The 19,133-nt window shown below is 41.9% G+C and overlaps 2 protein-coding genes across 3 annotated transcripts; one reads left to right on the top strand and one right to left on the bottom strand.

Moving 5' to 3' along the window:
• Positions 1-1,584: 1,584 nt before the first annotated feature.
• On the bottom strand, positions 1,585-9,878 carry pyroxd2 (pyridine nucleotide-disulphide oxidoreductase domain 2). 2 transcript variants are annotated; one of them, XM_053436501.1, is made up of 19 exons: positions 9,752-9,878; positions 9,413-9,591; positions 9,164-9,253; positions 7,969-8,129; positions 6,910-6,929; positions 6,711-6,804; positions 6,273-6,346; positions 6,037-6,192; positions 5,767-5,920; positions 5,583-5,644; positions 5,398-5,495; positions 5,120-5,261; positions 4,877-5,011; positions 4,718-4,790; positions 3,911-4,064; positions 3,010-3,161; positions 2,617-2,723; positions 2,116-2,236; positions 1,585-1,898 (listed from the first exon to the last, which is right to left on the bottom strand). In XM_053436501.1, the coding sequence occupies exons 3-19, from the start codon at positions 9,187-9,189 to the stop codon at positions 1,828-1,830; spliced, it is 1,800 nt and encodes a 599-aa protein (XP_053292476.1). In that variant the 5' UTR covers positions 9,190-9,253; positions 9,413-9,591; positions 9,752-9,878; the 3' UTR covers positions 1,585-1,827. The 2 variants fall into 2 exon arrangements, with proteins under 2 accessions (XP_053292476.1, XP_053292475.1); XM_053436500.1 differs by lacking the exons at positions 9,164-9,253; positions 9,413-9,591; positions 9,752-9,878 and having other exon boundaries at positions 7,969-8,166.
• Positions 9,879-10,647: 769 nt separating this feature from the next.
• slc25a28 (solute carrier family 25 member 28) lies at positions 10,648-17,457 on the top strand. Its single transcript, XM_053436506.1, has 4 exons — positions 10,648-11,195; positions 13,507-13,735; positions 15,161-15,217; positions 15,646-17,457. Exons 1-4 carry the CDS (start codon positions 10,851-10,853, stop codon positions 16,218-16,220), a joined length of 1,206 nt encoding a protein of 401 aa, XP_053292481.1. The 5' UTR covers positions 10,648-10,850; the 3' UTR covers positions 16,221-17,457.
• The last annotated feature ends 1,676 nt before the right edge of the window (positions 17,458-19,133 follow it).

Here is a 19,133-nt window from a genome sequence, read left to right as displayed (position 1 = left end):
TGGATTTGTACCCTCATGGTTGAATGCACTTATTGTAGGTACCTTTGAATAAAAGCATTATCTAAATGACATAATGTAATGTACACCATCATCCATTACTGACCCTTCTGACAGGTCCTTCTCACAGTAAATACAAATACTCTTAACGTCGAATTAAATGTCATAACAGCATCAACATAATAATAATCATAATAATAATTAGGATTTAAAGCCAATATTAATGCCACAGAGCGGCAATAACAAAAAATAAGGTGTTGATACAAATACTTTTAATCATGAATTTAATATTATAACAATACAACTACTTCCACTACTACTACTGCTAATAATAATAATGAGGATTTAATGATGTTGTTAATATCGCACAACTGCGTCTTAAAGGGACAGTACACGCCCATGCATTAATTAGTGGCTCAGCACTTATAGTGAATAACAAAAGATGAGGTGTAGATAGAAATAAATACCTTTAATCTCTAATTAAGTTACTTCCTGCTTCCATCACGCAGTGCTGGACCACGCCCAGTAACCACTCATTATGGTCCATACCATCAAGTGGAGACCACACATGGAAATTTTATGTAAACCGTAAGTTGTAAAACGAGTCTACCTCCTTTCGTAGTAGTTGGTGCGATCACTATCTCTACATACAGACTGATAGATCTGTTCAGCTCAGAAACACTCTGGTTTTTCTCCAGGTCGTATAAATCTTTCACCTTTGCAACAGTTTAAGCCATCAAAATAATCTTTGACCACTGACACTGGCCTTCGAGCAAACTGACAGCAATTAATTATTTGCTTAATGCATCCTTTGAAGTGTTATTTTATATAAAGCCTTGCTGGAGTTAAATAGTAGGTCTCAAACAAGTGTTATTTTTTCAGCCTAAAGGGATAGTTCACGCATAAATGAAAATTCCTTCATTATATACTCACCCCTATGCCGATGGAGGGGTGGGTGAGGTGTTTGGGTCTACAGGATATTTTTGGAGTTTCAGGGGTAAACGGTGTAGCAGCCGAACCAATACAAATACAAATACGTAATAAAACAACAACAAAAACATAACATGGCCCCATACTGCTTGTGAGGTGTCATCAAAGTGTCCACAAGCTCCGACATTCATATTCGACTCTAAGTCATGATATCTGTGTAGATGTCATCAGGCCGGGACTCTTGTCATACATGTCCAGTTTGGAGTAGATTGGACCATGTATGTCCGAGATACGACAATCTCATGTTTTGATAATAATTCATCAACATTTTACGCCACGCCACAGTTACACCTTTTTTGAATATGCTCAAGTCATCAAAAATGCGATTCATTGACCTGAATAATCAAAAGAAAAGCAATGGGGCCTCCGCACTGTCGGTGCTCGGGGCCTATTCATTTAATGCCATTAATTCCACAGAGCTGCGTCTTAAAGGGACAGTACACGCTCTTTATGTTCCTATTATGTCGAGTCAAAATTTCCTCTGTGAAAGTATCTATAAGTTTTCTAACTGTATAACAAAAAATTACTTTTTTTATCAGCCCATTTGGAATGAATATGTTTTTCAAGGAAAATTAGACACATTTTATTGGACAAAGGTTATAAAAGGTTCTGTTTTCACTTTTATTATGATTTCAAGAATCCGTTATTCTCGAAGACACTTGGGTGATTTTGTACTTGCTCAGTTACATGGCATCAGACCAGGGGGATTGTGTGGTAGTATTGCACTAATGTTAAATATCAGGAGAGTTACTCGTATAAGGAGTGTAAAATGCACATGAATCAGATATAAAAAGAGGTTGGCGTTGTTGTAGGGACCAGGCACTGACGCTGTCGGGCGTTTCAGTGACGTTTCAGGTCAGCGATGACAGTGAGCGCTGCGTTCCATCCGGGGGAGCCCATCACACCTCCACCTAGAGAAGTGTTAAACAGACAAAATGAGAATTAACCAACCTCGCTCTCCGTAGACAAATCTGAAGCAGCTTACTCAACCACCTGACACCCCCACCTGATTTCATCCCTTTATCATCAGCAGTGAGGATAAGATTAGAACGGAATGGTCAAAGGTTCATTGACTTCTAACACAAGACACGAATCAGAACCACATAATTGAGAACAAGGAAAGCAAACCTGGATGACAGCCACTGCCACACAGATAGAGTCCTTTAATTGGTGACCGATAGTCTGAGAGAAAGGGAAAAGGTCGAGCTAGGTAGAGCTGGTCCAGGGACATTGATCCATGAAAGATATTCTGTAAAGAAGAAACAGAAATATTAACTTTTCTTTCTTATCTCTTTTTACTGTTCTTTTTATTATTATGATAAAGAGACTGTGCCACTTCCCAAGTTCTCAGAAATAGAAGCAAACACCACTGGGGAGTTAGTGTCACTTTACACAGTTGATGTGAACTTTGATTCCTACTCATGTGTTGGGGTTAAACTATCCATAACCATTAACAGTGTATACAGTGCAACAAGTCTGTGCCTGACCGGAGATTTGCAGACAGAACACTGCAGGGAACTCGGATTACTTCCTCATCCACTAAACAGTCGGTTGCGTTAAACAAATAAGCTGCATATCAACGTTTACAATCTGCTGCTCAGTTCTACAATATGTAAATTTGGTGTATACCCCTCCAGTCAGCCCAAAGATCCTCTCCAGGTCCGGCGGAGTCAAGATGTCTCTTCCCACAACAGACTTTTTGAACCCTGGGGCATACTGCTCCACCCAGTCAAATACTGAAAGGACACAAAAACACATACTTTATCAGATCAGTCATGATACATCATGAAATAGCTATTTTAACACTATTTGCTGGTTATTGGAACATAATTGTGATCATTTATAAGGTTTATGCCTGTAAGTGATAGTTTTCCTTAAAAAATTAAAAACATGTGTTTAAGTTCAGCTTTAAGCAAAAAATGCTAGAACTTGCGCACTTGAGTAATTATAAAATGTAGCAGAAATGCATAACTTCAGCCCTTGGAGCTATAGAGATCCTGGAGGACTTTTTGAATGTCTAACCCGTGTCGCCGAAGGCATCTCTGTCCTGGTCAGTCCACTCTCTGCCTTCTATGTGGTAGGGGGTGAACTGGGTGAACAGGGACACAACGTGGCAGCCAGGGGGAGCCAGAGTAGGATCCAGCACTGAGGGGATGGTCATCTCCAGCATGGGTCTGCAAGACGAGGGGAGCACGATGGGCGGATATGGTGGAAAGTAGAAGAAGGATGAGATGTTGAGGAAAATATGGGAAATGAGGAGATAATATATATACATTTTTAAATGTAAGAAAAAAATACTAAATATTCAAGCTTGTGATGTGAATAAACATGTAATGCCTGATATCAAACGGTCAGCAATATGCAAACAAACTTTATTAACTGACATACAGACGCTTCAAGAAAAAGATGAAGACCTTCGTCGTATCACCCATGTTTAAGCATCACTGGCCGAGCGTTACATTTAGATCGCATTTATCTCAACTACTTTAAACATTGATACACTTCTCCATTTGAGCTGGACACTGTCTTTTCTTATAAATGTTGTAAACAATGTTATTTAGTTGATGTGCTCTGTTACATGTGACATCTATTGGAATTCTATCCGTCCTGGGAGAGGGATCCCTCACTTACAACGTTCTCTGAGGTTTCTACAGTTTTTTTTTTGGTAGTTTTTTCTTACTCTTGTTGAGGGTTAAAGGCAGAGGTTGTCACACCTTGTTAAACCGTATAAGGATAATGGTGACGTGTGAATATGGGCATTCCAATACAACATGATTGATGGTTAGCTGGTTGGTTGGTTGGTTTGTTGGCTGTTTGGTTGATTGTAGTCCAACCAGGCCCATAAGGTCAGCTATTCAAATTCAAAAATGTACTATTACTCTTTATGCTGTGCTGGTCCATGGTAGAGATATACTGTATGTACCTTGCTGAGGGACGTCCATTCAGGGCCTCTTTGTATGCCGTCTCTAGCAACTCTACGCTTTCACAGTTGAGATGAATGGAGCACTGATGGTGGGGTCCGGGTTTACCATCTGGTGTAGGAGATGCTAAGAAGTTTGGTAGTTTGTCCACAGCCACTGCAAAGCACAAATGACACAGTATCAGTGTTCATTCTAACGTATCTCCACCTTGAATTAGGATCGGGGTAATTCATGCAGCATGTTGTGCTTCAACTGCTCCATTCCTTCACCCTAAAGCTAAGCTAATTCCCTCGAAACAGAAAAGACTATGATTATGTCTAAGAAGCAATGCGCTGCGAAGGATCAGATCTAAAGCCCTGAAGCTCAGGCTCTACTGTAATTAACAAGCCACAGCTACAAATCGCAGCACACCGGTTTTTTTCGGGCTTTACAATTTTATAAACTTTGAAACTTCAGGATCGAGGCAGTGACCTGATCTTACGCTGCAACAATCCTACTACTATAGGTGGGGAGTGGTTTGTGTGTGTGTCCATCTGTTTGCATGTCCAGCTGCTCCTCCTAAACCAAACCTCCGCTCCACTAACTTTGATGTTAAATATATACTATTAATATACTATTAATTTTTACTTTCCAAACTTTTATTTTGAAATCTGATCTTTTAAAGTAAATCAATATATGTACTAACATGTACCTCTGGAAATATATGAATACATTTTTTTAACATCCACAAAATACTTAAAAAAACTAAATTTCCCAACTACTTGAACATTTTTCTTTTCAGTATTTGTGGTGTGGAGTTACAGATTTACCATTGATCTTGGTGACAGGCGACGTGTAGTCTATCTGGTCGACGGCTTTGATAAACTCTGGAGAAAGTGCAGCCTACAATAAAAAACAGGAAGTCAGAATGAAGTTATTTATATTACATTGTGGCATGGTTAGGTGTGTTGTTTATTATTCTCTGTTACCTGTGGCGTGAGGTTTTTGAAGGTGGCATATGGTGTAGCGTTTGATAAAACTACTTTACTGGAGATCTCTGTGCCATCTTTTAGCACCACCCCTCTGGCAGCACCATCTGAACCAACAAGGACCTGCTCTACATCCTGCAAAATGTAGACGTGTATGCATAAATGTACAATATACAATATAATGCATATTAAGGCACAAAATTAACAGCAACAATTCAACAGTATTTAATCAAACCATTCTACCTTCTCTGTGAAAATGTCAACCCCATAGGATTGAGCAGCGCTGGCAATGGCTTGAGACACGCCTCCCATTCCTCCCTCCACATAACCCCATGCTCCTTTCTCCTTCTCCAGCTCTCCCATCACATGGTGTAAAAGCACATACCTTCAAGGAAAGACCATACAATTCACCTTTTTAGAGGTCATTGTTGAGTTCCCTGCAGATAATTTGAGTGTGTGTGTGAATGTGTATGTGTATATGTGTGTGTGTGTGAAACAGGGTGCCTTCAAATGTGTCTCACCCACTACCAGGATTACTTGGACTGGTCATGGCTCCGATCACAGCATCAGTAGCCAGTGTCGCTCTCAGTGGCTCCGAGTCAAACCACCGATTGAGAATCTATGACACAAAACAGGAGTTAGTCATAATACAGCAAATACAAAATGGGGGAAAAAATGCTGCATTTTCCGTAAACTTATAACAAACCTTCATTATTGGTGCGGTTATAATCTCATACATGTCTGGAATATTTTTGCCCAGTTTTAGACCTATAAAACATAACATGACTCAGCTACTTCGCAAAACAAAATTGGTATATCGTAAATGTTCTTTTTATTCTAGCATCACAAATATAAAAGTGAATGGCACAAGCATGCATCCACCTACACACCACAATTGACAAGAGGCATCAGAGTTTTTGCTGCTGCCAGCCTCTTCCTCAGGGATCCAGAGGTGAGCTCTGGAATGTTGACAGGAGGAGCATCCAAGAGAGGCTGGATGGCTCCTGCTAGCTTCTCAAGGTGTGCAACAAAATCTGGAAAAGCCTGGTACATGTCGAAGAATGAGTAACGAGGATGAGTCCGTGTCACATCATAGTACTATAACACGGGTTGTAAATACGGTAAACCATTTGCTCAGGCTGTCGTAACGCTTATATCACCTTAGCATCCTTCTGTGAGAACTTGCCTATCTCCCTCTGATTCATGGCCATGTCTGAGCCCAGGATGAGAGACCTGGGTGGAGCACCGTTCACCCCCTCCTCCAACATGGGGGTGAAGGCATGTGGGTCTCTCATATACACCTTCAGCCCATGTTTCTGAAAAGAAATACACAAAGATGAAAACAATTGTTTTTTTACATTGTATTATTGTTATTATGGTTATTATCTGTGTTTACCTTGAGCTCCAGGTCTCTGTATATGTGTGGTCTTAACAAACTGAGCAAATAGGAACATCTGGAGAAGTGGTAACCTGCACACAAGAGCGTATGAAGCTACAAACACGTGAACATTTTAGAAATACAGAACAGTGGACAACCCACACCATTCATTTGCTGTGTTTATACATGTTCTACAATTAAAGGGTCAGTTCACCCAAATTACCGAACATTTCTTAGCTTACTTCTATGGGTATCGAGCTTTGCACAGTTTGGGGTTTGTTTCTGTTTGTTACACTGGATATTCCAAATAACACTCTATCTGTTAATTATAAGTAGGTTTTGAGATCAAATGAGAGGTAAACAAGCAACAAAAAGTTGTTTGTTGGTTTGTTTACTGTTAATTCCGGGTGAACCTGTATGACAGCCAGATATTCTGCAGCCAGAGGAACATCCTACCAGGGAAGATCTCCTCTGACACAGCTGCTCCTCCCAGCACATATCTGCGCTCCAACACAGCAGTCTTTACTCCTCCTTTCTGAAGATAGGCAGCCTAAAAGACACAAACACACACACACGTCATCTTTGCCCTGTTTCTAAACCATATAATGTACTGGAACTTATTTCCAAGTGTTGGGAAACATTTGCTTGAACTCACTGCCACAAGTCCGTTGTGTCCTGCAAGAAAATATAAGAAATGTCACACAATGTTTAAATAACATGTTAATTCTCAAATTTTGCATCACCGCAAAAATTATGCATAATTATGGTGTCATATGTTACAATGGTGATTGATAGAGGAAGAGGGTAACTATTTGGGATTTTACAAAAGGTCCCTATTCCATCACTACGGGGTAATTATGACCCCATGAACAATAATCTGGATTTGTCAGAAGTCGGGAGGTTTTCTGCATCACCTTTAAACCTGGCCACCAACAAACTGCAAAACTACAATATAATTGTGGGATGGGTTGCTAACTGTATGGCACATCTGTTTGTTTGCAAACTTCATCACTGGACATTTGATTAAGGCTTCATGGCTCCATCTGCCAAAATGTTGAAAGTCTTATTGGAACAGAAGTGTCAAGTATACAAGTGTACATCAGTTAGTTTTCTTTTATAGAATTCGAGACACGAGCAAAACATCTGTTGTTCTCTGTAGTTGAACAGTATATTGTACATGTGTTTGTTGTCATCTCTTTGCAGACTGTAATCCAAATCTCCCACCTTTTTACATTTAGTTACAGGGAAACTACAGGTTGTGTGGAATGTAATCTAAAGCACTGTTGGTTTCAACTTTGTCACACTGATCCCAGGATAAAGTATGCAGGATAGAGTTGCCCGAAAATTCCTTAAAAAATTCAGATTACATCTCAGTGAGTCATACTCACCCTGTAATTAAAAATAGTTAAAAATGAACTGCAGTGTACGTTTTTTGTAAAATCCTTTATTCCACAAATGCGTCTATAGTTCCTCAGGCACTATAGATTGTATTGTGTTACCTATACTGTGGCTGGTGCTGTGTTAGTCCAAGAGTTTACGCAGTAATTCTGGAGCAATCACGCTGTGAATTGCGATCAGTGGTCGAAAGCGTTACCACAAATGCTAACTCGCACTTTTGCAAACGTTTTCAGAACTTTTGCACAAAGCTGTTCTGCAGGAAACAGCAGCAGCAGCAGCAGCAACATTACTTTTAAACAGACTCCGCAGCGCTCACCTCCTCCAATGACCAGTGCGTCATACTGGGACTTTAACGCGATACCAGTGGACCTGGACCTGCATGTGGACCGAGCCACTGTCCCTGCAACAGCCACGGATCTCTGTCCGCGATGAGTCCACATTGCTGCAGCCATTACGTCAGTACCTCGCTCCCTCAGCCTGGAGCCGCGTAATCCATATCCGGGTCCCATCGATGGAGGTTGTAGGTGGATAGAGAATAAGAGAGCTCATTGGACAAGACGCGCCAAACTGTGTGTGTGTGTGTGTGTGTGTGTGTGTGTGTGTGTGTGTGTGTGTGTGTGTGTGTGTGTGTGTGTGTGTGTGTGTGTGTGTAAAACTGACCACAGTACAATAACTTCTTACACAAAGACACTGAATCTGTTCCACAAAAACTGATCAATATCAGAATGTGAAGAGAAAAGAGGAGGCATGACAAGAGTATCACAATACTGTCTATCTATCTATCTATCTATCTATCTATCTATCTATCTATCTATCTATCTATATCTATCTATCTATCTATCTATCTATCTATCTATCTATCTATCTATCTATCTATCTATCTATCTATCTATCTATATGTTTATATCCCTTTCTCTCTATCGATCTGTTCATTTATCTGCATCACTGAATCAAGTTTATTTCTCCATTCCTGTTCTTTTAGCCTGGTCCTCCATAGTGCTTGTCATTATACAGTATACCATTAGGTGGCGCAGTGGCTCCATTGGAGACAGCTCGTACAACTACTTAAATATTGCATCATAAATGTGTCGGTGAGACCAACCAAAACTAATTGTTGCCATTCACATTATATTTGCATGTTGTATATAGATATATATATAGTATAAATATAATATATAACTATAAAAGTAAGTATTTTATAAAATACGAGGTGAATTTCAAGACCCTCTGTATCTTTCTTGAAATATAAAAATTCCAATCTAAAAAATGTAAAAGATTTGCTCCACAGTGCACATATTAAAGATAACAAAATATTGAAACAAATTAATTACGAAAATATTATAATTGAAGAAAGTGTAGTATTAGACATCCTCTCTAAGCTGATTTGGGGTTGGACACAGCTCATCTCACAGTAAGGGTTCACCTTAAGAGTTTTAGGATGTGCTCTTAGCACTGAATGGTTTCTTAGTGCCGCTGTTGAAGATGTCATATTGGCCTAGTGGTTCACTTACAGTGTATTGATAAGATAAGAGGCCATAGATCATGCTGTGGGCTCAAGCAGCAGTCCAGGGAATAGACAGATGAGTTTCTCCACATGGGCTCTGTGGAAGGAAGGGTGTTCGTTGGCAGAAAAATAACCAAACACAGCAGAACATAAGCAAGTTATCTTCTCAGCTTGTCTTTATAATGTGGACTTTTTACTATGTTTTGCTTAGACAGTGTAAAATAATTCCTACGCCGTATATGGATTGTGCACTTACTTGGTAGAGGGAATGAAATGAGGTGTTATGTTGCTATAGAGTTTCCTGCCAGACCTAACAAGTCTCTCCCTTGGTGTATTAGAGCAGCATTAGGGCCAGGGAAGAGGAATGATCCTAATATGCTGTCTGCGTGGTTTTTCTTCAAGGAGCGTCTCCAGACAACGGCCAATCATCCATAACTAGATCAGAAGCCAGAGATATTGTTCTTGTAAGCAGAAATTAACACTTCATTCCCCTTTGTCGGCAGAAATCCAACACTGCAGCCCTCAAAGGCTCTCCCAGGCATTAAAGGGGAAAATTCAATTATGTTATAACAGCGCCACACCAAAACATAATTACCTCATTTTCTGGAAAAAAATGTCATCCTTTGCCTTGAGGCAGAGAGATTCACTGGCAAACACGTCAGGCCTCTCAGAATTTATCACTATTTAATCATAAAGTAAACTATTGTCTGACAGCAGACAGTACAGTACAGTAGTTACAGTGCAGGATGCACAATTTCAATACTGTCACTGTGACACATGCATGTGTTCATCTCTGTATATACAGTCTGTGGTCTTTATCCACGATGGGTTGTTAGTAAGTTTGTTTGTAGAAAGTTTACTGATGGACAACAAAGAAAAACAAACGTTGAATCGATACGAAAATACATTGATCACAGTTCCAAACTACATCGTGCATATTTTGTTGCTACCCCATATGATGTGCAACACTATTTGCTGTTTGCTTGTTAACATCTGGAAATTTACAAATGTTGTGTCACTTAAATCACTCGGAAATTATATTTCTTGCACAATACAATACAACGTTATTAATCATTGAGAGAATTTGGTTTCAGACAAAATCAACATACAGATATCTACTGTGAAATAATCCACTAAAGCAATAAAACGCCATAAAACCCCATAAAAGAGTTTTTCAGTTGTGTTGAGTGGTTCAGTTGTGTTGAGTTTTATGATTTGGAAATTTGGTTTGGACATCTGAAATGTAAACAAATTCAAATGAAACCATGTCCTTGGGGTCTGATCTGTGTGTCTCTCTCTTACATTGACCTGCAGGGACCTACACATGTATAACCACAGATGCAGTTGTCATTCTGAAATTCCCTGTCAGGTGCCACATGACAAGGTTTTAAGTTTAAACGCAGCCGTGAGTGACAAGTACATTGGCCAATAGCGTAAGTTGGACTTGGCTTTATCAACCAATCAGAGTGGAGTTAGTGGCTGCGGCCTGCGATCAGGCTCCTCGGCGCGTGTGTGACCGCTGCCTCGGATTCCCTGCTTGGCTGTGGCCGGGAGGCGGGGAGGGAACGGTGGCGGAGCCAAGCAGCCGTGAAACGGAAATTACCCCAAGGGAATGTAAAAGTTTTGGGACTGAAAGCACCCAAGAGCCGCCGCGCCCTCGCGCCCAGAGACTCGACACATTCACCCAGTTTCTAATGGAAGCTGCTGGATTTGTGAGGAGGCGTCGGATGACAGCGGAGTCGACAGGCGGCGATCCCGGGGTTGCTGGTGCCTCTGCCGGGGCTGAAGTTCGATGGCTGGGGGGCAGATTCTGGGGAGTTTCCGAAAGTATCGTGGGGAGCCTGACCCCCCGGATCGGAGGCGAGACGGAGCTACAGACTGTTGAGTTCCTCCGCGCTGCACAGGATGCAGAGACAGAGGACACCGAACCGGACTATGAGGGTCTGCCACAGGGAGCCTCCACTAGCACCCACATGTTCGCCGGAGCCGTGGCCGGGATCATGGAGCACTGCCTCATGTTCCCCATCGACTGTGTCAAGGTAGCATAGCACAACTCTTCGGCTAACCAGCTAACCCCCCACCGCGTCCCAAGAGCCTCCACAGCCCCACTCGGTTGTGTCGTGCGCGTGTTGTTTCGTGTAGCTTCACGTGTTTTGGTAGCATAGCTCATTAGCTGTGAGGCAAGGTCAGTCAGCCCCGTTAGCATATCATACTCACGCTAGCTAACCTGCTAGCATGCTATCACTAAGTTGAGTGATAGGGTCGATATGACAACATTTAGCAGGGTCGCCCGTTTGGACACGCTATGCTAAACTGCAAAGAACAATCAAATCAAACAGCTGTCCGATACTCAGGTGACATAAGGTTGCACAACCAAGTGTTACGTTTAAGGGAATTGACAATATTTACTAACACATATGCCAATAAAAGTAAACAACTGCAACAACCGTGTAAAAGTTCAAGGAGAGCTAAGCTAAGCTGCAAACCACCAGATGCTGCTTCCATGTTATTCCCCTTAGCTGAAACTGTTTATCTTCCTTTAACACGCTTATGGATGAATTGCTCTTAGTTTGTATTAGTATTTTGTCCCTTTCAGCTTCCCGGCACAGTGTGGTAGCCTCAGGCCACCTACGTCACACATCATATCCAATTGTTTACATAGTTCTCCTGATCACATGTGAGTCAGTGCTTCTACACAGGGCCACTTCTGACCACGGGATCTCATTTGTTATGCGTGTTAGTTGTATTATGTGGCTCTTTTTATTTATTTTTTTATTCATACTGTCAACCCAGCTACGGATGCATGACCTATTGACCCCCGAGAGGTCAGCTGGCTGCAGCACATGTGATCATTGGTGTGAGAGGACCCGAGAGAAGAGGGGAGAGACAATGAGCTCGGTGTGGTCAGCTGTCTGTGTCAGGCTGACAAGCTGTTCTATGTGCCCACGCTTCACACACGTCTCCTCCACCTGTGGTCCACCTCTGTCTGTACCCCTGATCCAGGACAGCGCCCGTGTTTACAGATCCTTCTCGGTGTTGTGCAGTGTCTGCTAACGGACCTGTGCCTTTGGCCAAACAAAACAACAGAGATCTGGGGCATTGTCCACTGTTCAACAGGAAAACACTTCTCAAAGCGATTGCAAAAGCTATTGCATAAATTTGAGAGATATTTGGCGTGCTTCAAACACATCCCTTTCCTTTTGTATACAGCAAATACATCTGTTTTTTTTAACGTCTCCCACTGTGTCAAATAAAGGCGCTCACTCCTGCACGATAATCTCCTCACTTAAGAGTTTGTGTAATTATAGTTTACAATAGATTGCCATTCCCCATTTTAATGCATCTTAAATCCCAGTAATTGGTTCTGGATTTAGAATAAGCTCGCTGCATCTGAAGGTTTGTCTGAGTGCACACTTCACATGTGGATGGTTTTTCCAGCCATTGAGAGAGACCAACAAAAAGTCTGGTCGGTTTTCGCAAGAGTGTGGGGACAAAGTCTATACATTGTGCACAAAGGTCATTTCTTTATCGATATGCAAGCACATGGTAAAGACAAACAGCAGATAACATGGCTGGAAGGACCTCTGTGCGTGCATGTGTCTGTGCGTGTGTATCAGACAGCCATGAATGAATGAATGAATGAGTGAGGAGCAGATTACCGACACCGCAGCCACTCCTCACTCTCATGTTTGTGTGCCAGACATGAAGTAACTTGATGAATGGGTTTGTACCACGGTTAGCTAGCTCTCTTCATGCCCTGCATTCCACAGCTGCATAGGATGATACGAGGCCATGTGCACACTAGTATACCACATGCACACACACACACACACAGCGGGTTTTTTCAGAGACGGACATGTCAACCTTCTTTTAAAACTACACAGGTGGCTCAAACGCTGGTCCTCTGCATGTTCTTTAGTTAATGTTTGTTTTGTCTTATTTATCTGTGCGTGTGTTCGGAGGAGGGGAGAAAGGTGGGCTTCAGGGTCAGTGGGAAAAGAGGCTTACAGGAAGTCTGCTTATGTCCCTTTGTGACCTTGGAGCTTGTAATTCCAAACTTCCGCCTATTCAATTATGCATATACATAAACAAACACACACACCTCATTTCCCTCACTCAACAGCGTATTCACACTGCAGTCTATTTAGGACTCTCCCCGTTGCGGCTTTATTATTTGCTGTAATAGGCATACATATTAATAGACTTAAATTATGCATCACATTTAGTTATTTAAATCAAATTTTATTAAAATGAACCCAGTGTATTAAGAATGATTCCCTAACCCTGTAGGCTGGAAAGGCAACAGGCTGATTTTGACACAGAATTTTTTTCTCATTCCATCTTTTCCAGACACGAATGCAGTGCCTCCAGCCCGAACCCGCAGCCCGCTACAGAAACGTGATGGATGCTCTTCGCCGAATAGTAGCCACGGAGGGAGTCTGGCGGCCGATGAGAGGGCTCAATGTGACGGCGGTTGGGGCGGGACCTGCCCATGCCCTGTATTTCGCCAGCTATGAGAAACTAAAAAAGACTCTTAGTGATCTCATTCATCCAGGGGCAAACAGTCATTTGGCTAATGGTATCACAAACATACATACACGCATTCAGAAAGTGTTTTGACCCCTTTACCTCCTTTCATATGTTTTTTAAGTTGAAGCCTAAAAGCCGGTTTATACTTCTGTGTTAGATCAACACTGGTGGTTCAGTGTAGCCTGGTACTTTATGCCGCAGCCTGAAAAACTAGAAATGTCATTACGCGTTGTGACGACAAAGACACAGCAACTGGGATTGGTCTGCTCGGTAGTGTCTATGTCTCTCAGTGGAAATAACAAGACACTCACCTTCATCCAGCCTCATTGGGTTTAACAGTCATTCACATCATCTCTTTTCAGTAACTCTAATTACTGTATAAATTCTCACAACGACGCAGAAGTATTAAGTCAGACTTTATGCTAAAATTTTAAAAAGATCCATAAATCTACACTTAAAGCTCTCAAAACAAACAAGCAAAAACATAAATTAGCACATTTATCAATCATAACAAAGGTATTTAGACTATTTCTAGGGGGTTAACTTGAAATTTAGATGTGGGAAATCCAATTGATTGGACAAGTCGTAGGATATTTCTGCTTTTCCTTTTTGACGTTTCTGAAATGTGGTTTTTGCTTTGCCGTTTTGAGGTTTTAAGTGTGGACTGATGAAGGAAACCACATGGTTTTAGCATCAGGCTGCAAAATAACAAGTTGTGAACGAAGTCTTCTTTCCAGATTTACCGTATAGACACAAAAATATGTATGGCTTTCTTAACATTATAGATAAGTTGGTACGTTCGCCAGCTAAGTAATGCTGACTCAGCCTAATCCCTGCACACAGCCGACGTGGCCTGATCAGTCTGGAAAACCCCTGGCAGGCCTACAAATTGGATAGAGCCTTTGAATAACTCCAGCTGTACACAAGAGGAGTGCAAGGGTCAGCTGTAAATCTATTGCTGGATTTTGTGAAACAATTTGTGTCAAGTTTAGTTAAGGTTAAAAGGCAAAGATTCAATTTTGAAACCTTGCTCTTAATCTCTTGACTCTCTTGCTTTTCATTCTTTTCCAGTTAAGTAGGAGGCTGGGTAAGTCTTCGTTCTCTCACCTGCTCTATCCTCTTTAGGTCGTGTCTTTTAAAGCTCGTGAGTTTGGTTCAGATGGACTGACTTGTCCAGCAGGTGTCTCTCTTTGCTCAGGTTTGACCTCCTGCATTTGTTCTGGAGTGATCTCTAGTTTTCACCTGTGCAGTTTCCTGACTAAGCACAAGTTCTGCTCTGATGATATTGTTTTTTTTTAAATGTTATCTGCAGCTATTAGGAATAAGGCAGTGCAGGCTGTGACAGGATGAGAGAGTCTCTTCCTCTTGCAAAATGCTTTTCTTTTCTATTCTACTCTTTACTTAAGCCTCTGTTTTCTTTGTGTGTTCTTCGTGATAATAATGTGTGGTAATTTCCGAGGCGTGTTTATTTCAGGAACCGCTGGGTGTGTGGCAACGCTTCTTCACGACGCAGCCATGAACCCAACCGAAGGTAAGAGCAACTTTTTATTGTCCGATGCCACTTGAGCTCATTATCTCTCTCGGCTTTCCATACAGCGATTTCAACAGAGAAACGTGCAGGTGTTGTGCCTGGCCACCTTCACGTGTTGGCCTTAACACTGAGGTCCAACATATTGTCTTTCACAGCTGCCTCTAGTCCAGCTGCCCTAACACGTCAGTAGAAGGACACTAGTCCAAGTCCTCGTGAGCAGCCGGTCGATGGGCTGCAGCTGTCTAAGCAGATACTGTTTAAATGACGCACGGCATCATTGTGTGTTCATCAAACCTATATTAACACCACTGCAGGTTATAGTTAACTAATGTTTTTTTTCTTCTTTTATCTTTTCCATCTTCGCACTGGCCAACCACGATCATCTATGGTCCTCTCCTCCATCGATACATCTGCACACGTGTCCTCAGTTGTGAAGCAGCGCATGCAGATGTATAATTCACCATACCGCGGCGTGTCGGACTGTATACGCGCCGTATGGCAGAAAGAGGGCCCTGCTGCTTTCTACCGCAGTTACACCACCCAGCTCACCATGAACGTGCCCTTCCAGGCGCTCCACTTCATGACCTACGAGTACCTACAGGAGGTGCTCAACCCCCAAAGACAGTACAATCCCTCATCCCACATGTTGTCGGGAGCTTTGGCCGGAGCCATCGCAGCTGCGGCCACGACACCGCTAGACGTCTGCAAGACCCTGCTCAACACCCAGGAGTGTCTCACCCTCAGCTGCCTGTCCTCGAGCCAAGGCCCCGGCAAGGGCCAAGGCCAAGGAGCCCACAGACAGATCTCAGGCCTCGCCCACGCCTTCCGGACGGTGTATAGGTTGGGCGGCCTGAAGGGCTTCTTCAAAGGGGTCCAGGCAAGGGTGATTTACCAGGTGCCCTCCACAGCCATCAGCTGGTCGGTGTACGAGTTCTTCAAATACGGACTCACCAAGCACCAGCACAACAAGAGGAGAGCACAGCACAAGGAGGCTGAGATGTAGAGACCTCCTCTCAACATCGCTCTGTCCTCCCTGTGAGGAGTCACTTCAATACGCACATAGAATCTGACCTAAAGTCCACCTCATATGTCCCATCCCTTTCAGACATAGCAGATAAGAAAGACAGCTCGAGTAGGCATATTACTGCTGCGACTTTTAGAGACTAGGTATGGTTTGACTAAAGCCATTCTAGAGGCCAATACGTTTGTCCAAGCCAAGGATAAATGTGAAGAACGCACAAGTTTTCATTTAGAAAGGTAGTCAGCAGAGGGCAGTAGAGTTTCTTTGTGTGTTACAGTAGTTTACAAAACGTTGGTATAGGACCAGATTCTTTTTCACATCCATTCAAAGTTTGAGTTTGCAGATCCCAGTCTTTTTTTCACTTCTTTACCTGAAATAGATTATTGATTTGTTCCAAATTCGAAGTTTTTCTGCCATTTAGAATGAATTGAAAACTGACCCAGCTGAGAACTTTGTTGCTAAATTTTCCTCAGATACCTTTATAGAAATTCAGAGCAGCCCTTCTCACATTGGCAAGTCAGACCATCTTTTAATACCCTACTAATTGAACCGGTGTATTTGAAATATAGTCCAATAGAATTTGCCGACTCCATAGATTAACAAGAAGGCCATAGTTCAGATATCGGTGACATTTTTGTTTGGCTATTGGCAGTTAAATAAAGATGAGGTATGTTGGGTTAATCATGTCCCGCTGCTGGAGGGGCGGTGCCAATTGCGTTAAACAAATATTCAAATTTCCAGTAGCTCTAAGGTGTCTGAAGTATTTGTGTAATTTATTTTTAAATACTTAACTACTTAATTGAATTTTATTTCCAGCAAATATATGACTTGAATTAGTTTTCTCCATTCATGTGTTCATTCAACTCCTGGATCATCCACTCATCTTTAGTCCTATGCACCTGTTTGGCAGATCAGATCAGCGTTAAGAGGCCGGGTCTGTCCATTAACTGTAGCTGGGAGCCTGTTCTCAGCTTGTGAACTACTGAGTTTCTATATCTTGCTTGGCCGCAAAGGTTGTGTACAATGTACTGTGTCCGAAAAAGAAGAATTTAACCCCGCATTTTATGGAAGTCAGTGTCTCATAAGATATGTATCTATACACATAAATGGAAGCTGTCATTCTTAATGATTGATGTCTGATTGTCTCAGACACTGAATTGCACTCGATGAATAAAGACTGAGCAGCAGGGCACTCATTACTCTCTGCTCATAAATGATGGGAGCTGTCTTGATTTCCTTAAAAGTTTCCGAATGCTTTGTGTGAAGATGAATAGAAGATTCTTACACATTGCCATTTTATCTAGTGGTGTTTCAAGGATTTTTTTATGTTGGGTCCCTAGTAAACAAATGGATAGATGAAATGGAGACGGTGCCCTTATCCACATCTGTAAGGCACATGGTGAGTTTGTGTATGTTTTCAGGTATTTATTTTCAGTTTGAGGCAGGTACAGTTGTTTAGTCTCGATCACAGGTGCAGGTTTCAACTTTGACCCGCGACGGTGAAAACACAATTTGAACTTGCCTGCATTCAAACAGTAAGGAGAGAGAGGCTCAGCACATGACGCAGGATGCACTTTTAAGTATAATAACCAGAAAAAGCAAAAGTATGTGAATAGATTACATGTTGAAAATATTAGTGCTGAAGAAGTTTAAAGTACACGAGATAACAAGCCAAACATAGTATTACATCCGTGCAAATATAGGTAAATGTTGATTTTGTCACTTGAAAAAAGAAGACATTTCTTACCATTCTGCATCAGTCACTGTTGACTTGACAGGTGAAGACGTAGCCTTGGCAGAGGTTATATAGATGTTGAGTAAGTTCTGGATCTGACAGTTCTGCAGCCAAAACTATTTGTGTCAAAAAGACTTGTCAAATGGGTAGATAACCATATTTAGCAACAAAATCAACAATTCAGATTTGTCTGTAATTTGTATAAAATTCTCTGTCTTTCAGTTCATAAACAAGGTTTCTCTTCCCTTAATGTTTTCCTATGTGTTGGAATAATGTCTTTCTTTACGTCAGGTCTGTTGACATGTTCAGATCATACCTGTTTCTGGGAAACTCCATGTGAACACCAACAAAAATCCTGATCAGAATCTGTGTGCCCTTCATACAGATCATAGTGAAGAGTGACAGCTCCCTCAATCGCACGCACGCACACACACACACACAGAGCCCATTGAGACACCTGTTCAAACAGGGAGTGTTAATGAACCGTCTCTGTCACTCACTATCTACATGCATGTATACATTATGTGTGGCGTCTCATACTTTATGCTGTTAGAATGGTGTCTGTCTCTGTGCACATGAAGATAAAATGATATGTATGTATGTAGCGTTGTACACTACAGTTTTGCCCATTCAACACAGTCAGGGGCATCTTAGGGCTCAGTGTGTGTTCAGTGTGAGCAAGGGATCAACCTAGTTATTGGCGCCGAAGCTGCACAGAGGTAAGAGAGTGTGACTGTATGATGCAACATTACAGATCAGACAAAAATAATCTCAACTAAAAGGTCCACTTGTTCTCTCAGAAACTGGAGTAACCACCTCATCTTATCGTCTTCATCAGTATAGAGGAGCTTTATCAGGTTGTCAGAATGTGTTGTCCACGTACTGGTACCAAGCTAGAAGCTAGAAGCCACTGGATAAGTTGGTCAAAATGTTTCCTGTACACGTCAGTGAGGGGGAGATGGGTAACCCTGTTTTAAATCTCCGGATTTATTGTGAAAATCATCTTTAAACCTACAACAAATTACATCAGGGCACAAAATCTGCAGTGATTGTATGCGTATGTTTGTCCTCCCTATCACCCACAATGCAGCACGTACCCTCAGCAGACGATATCGAGATGTTGACTTCGTTTCTGCGAATGCCAACACAGTTTTTACTTG

This window comes from Pleuronectes platessa, chromosome 12, assembly GCF_947347685.1.
Source record: "Pleuronectes platessa chromosome 12, fPlePla1.1, whole genome shotgun sequence".
NCBI lineage: Eukaryota > Metazoa > Chordata > Actinopteri > Pleuronectiformes > Pleuronectidae > Pleuronectes > Pleuronectes platessa.
The sequence above is the reverse complement of the archived record's forward strand: the minus strand, read 5'-3'. Positions and strand labels throughout refer to the sequence as shown.

Excerpts from the sequence above, each read along its gene's own strand:
- pyroxd2 (XM_053436500.1), bottom strand. The coding sequence starts at position 8,161 with ATGGGACCCGGATATGGATTACGCGGCTCCAGGCTGAGGGAGCGAGGT. Across the intron at positions 6,347-6,710 it reads GTCAGAGGAGATCTTCCCTG|GTTACCACTTCTCCAGATGT; the intron begins GTAGGATGTTCC and ends TCTTGTGTGCAG. Across the intron at positions 5,496-5,582 it reads TAACCGCACCAATAATGAAG|ATTCTCAATCGGTGGTTTGA; the intron begins GTTTGTTATAAG and ends TTTGTGTCATAG.
- slc25a28 (XM_053436506.1), top strand. The coding sequence starts at position 10,851 with ATGGAAGCTGCTGGATTTGTGAGGAGGCGTCGGATGACAGCGGAGTCG. Across the intron at positions 13,736-15,160 it reads AAACAGTCATTTGGCTAATG|GAACCGCTGGGTGTGTGGCA; the intron begins GTATCACAAACA and ends TGTTTATTTCAG. Across the intron at positions 15,218-15,645 it reads AGCCATGAACCCAACCGAAG|TTGTGAAGCAGCGCATGCAG; the intron begins GTAAGAGCAACT and ends ACGTGTCCTCAG.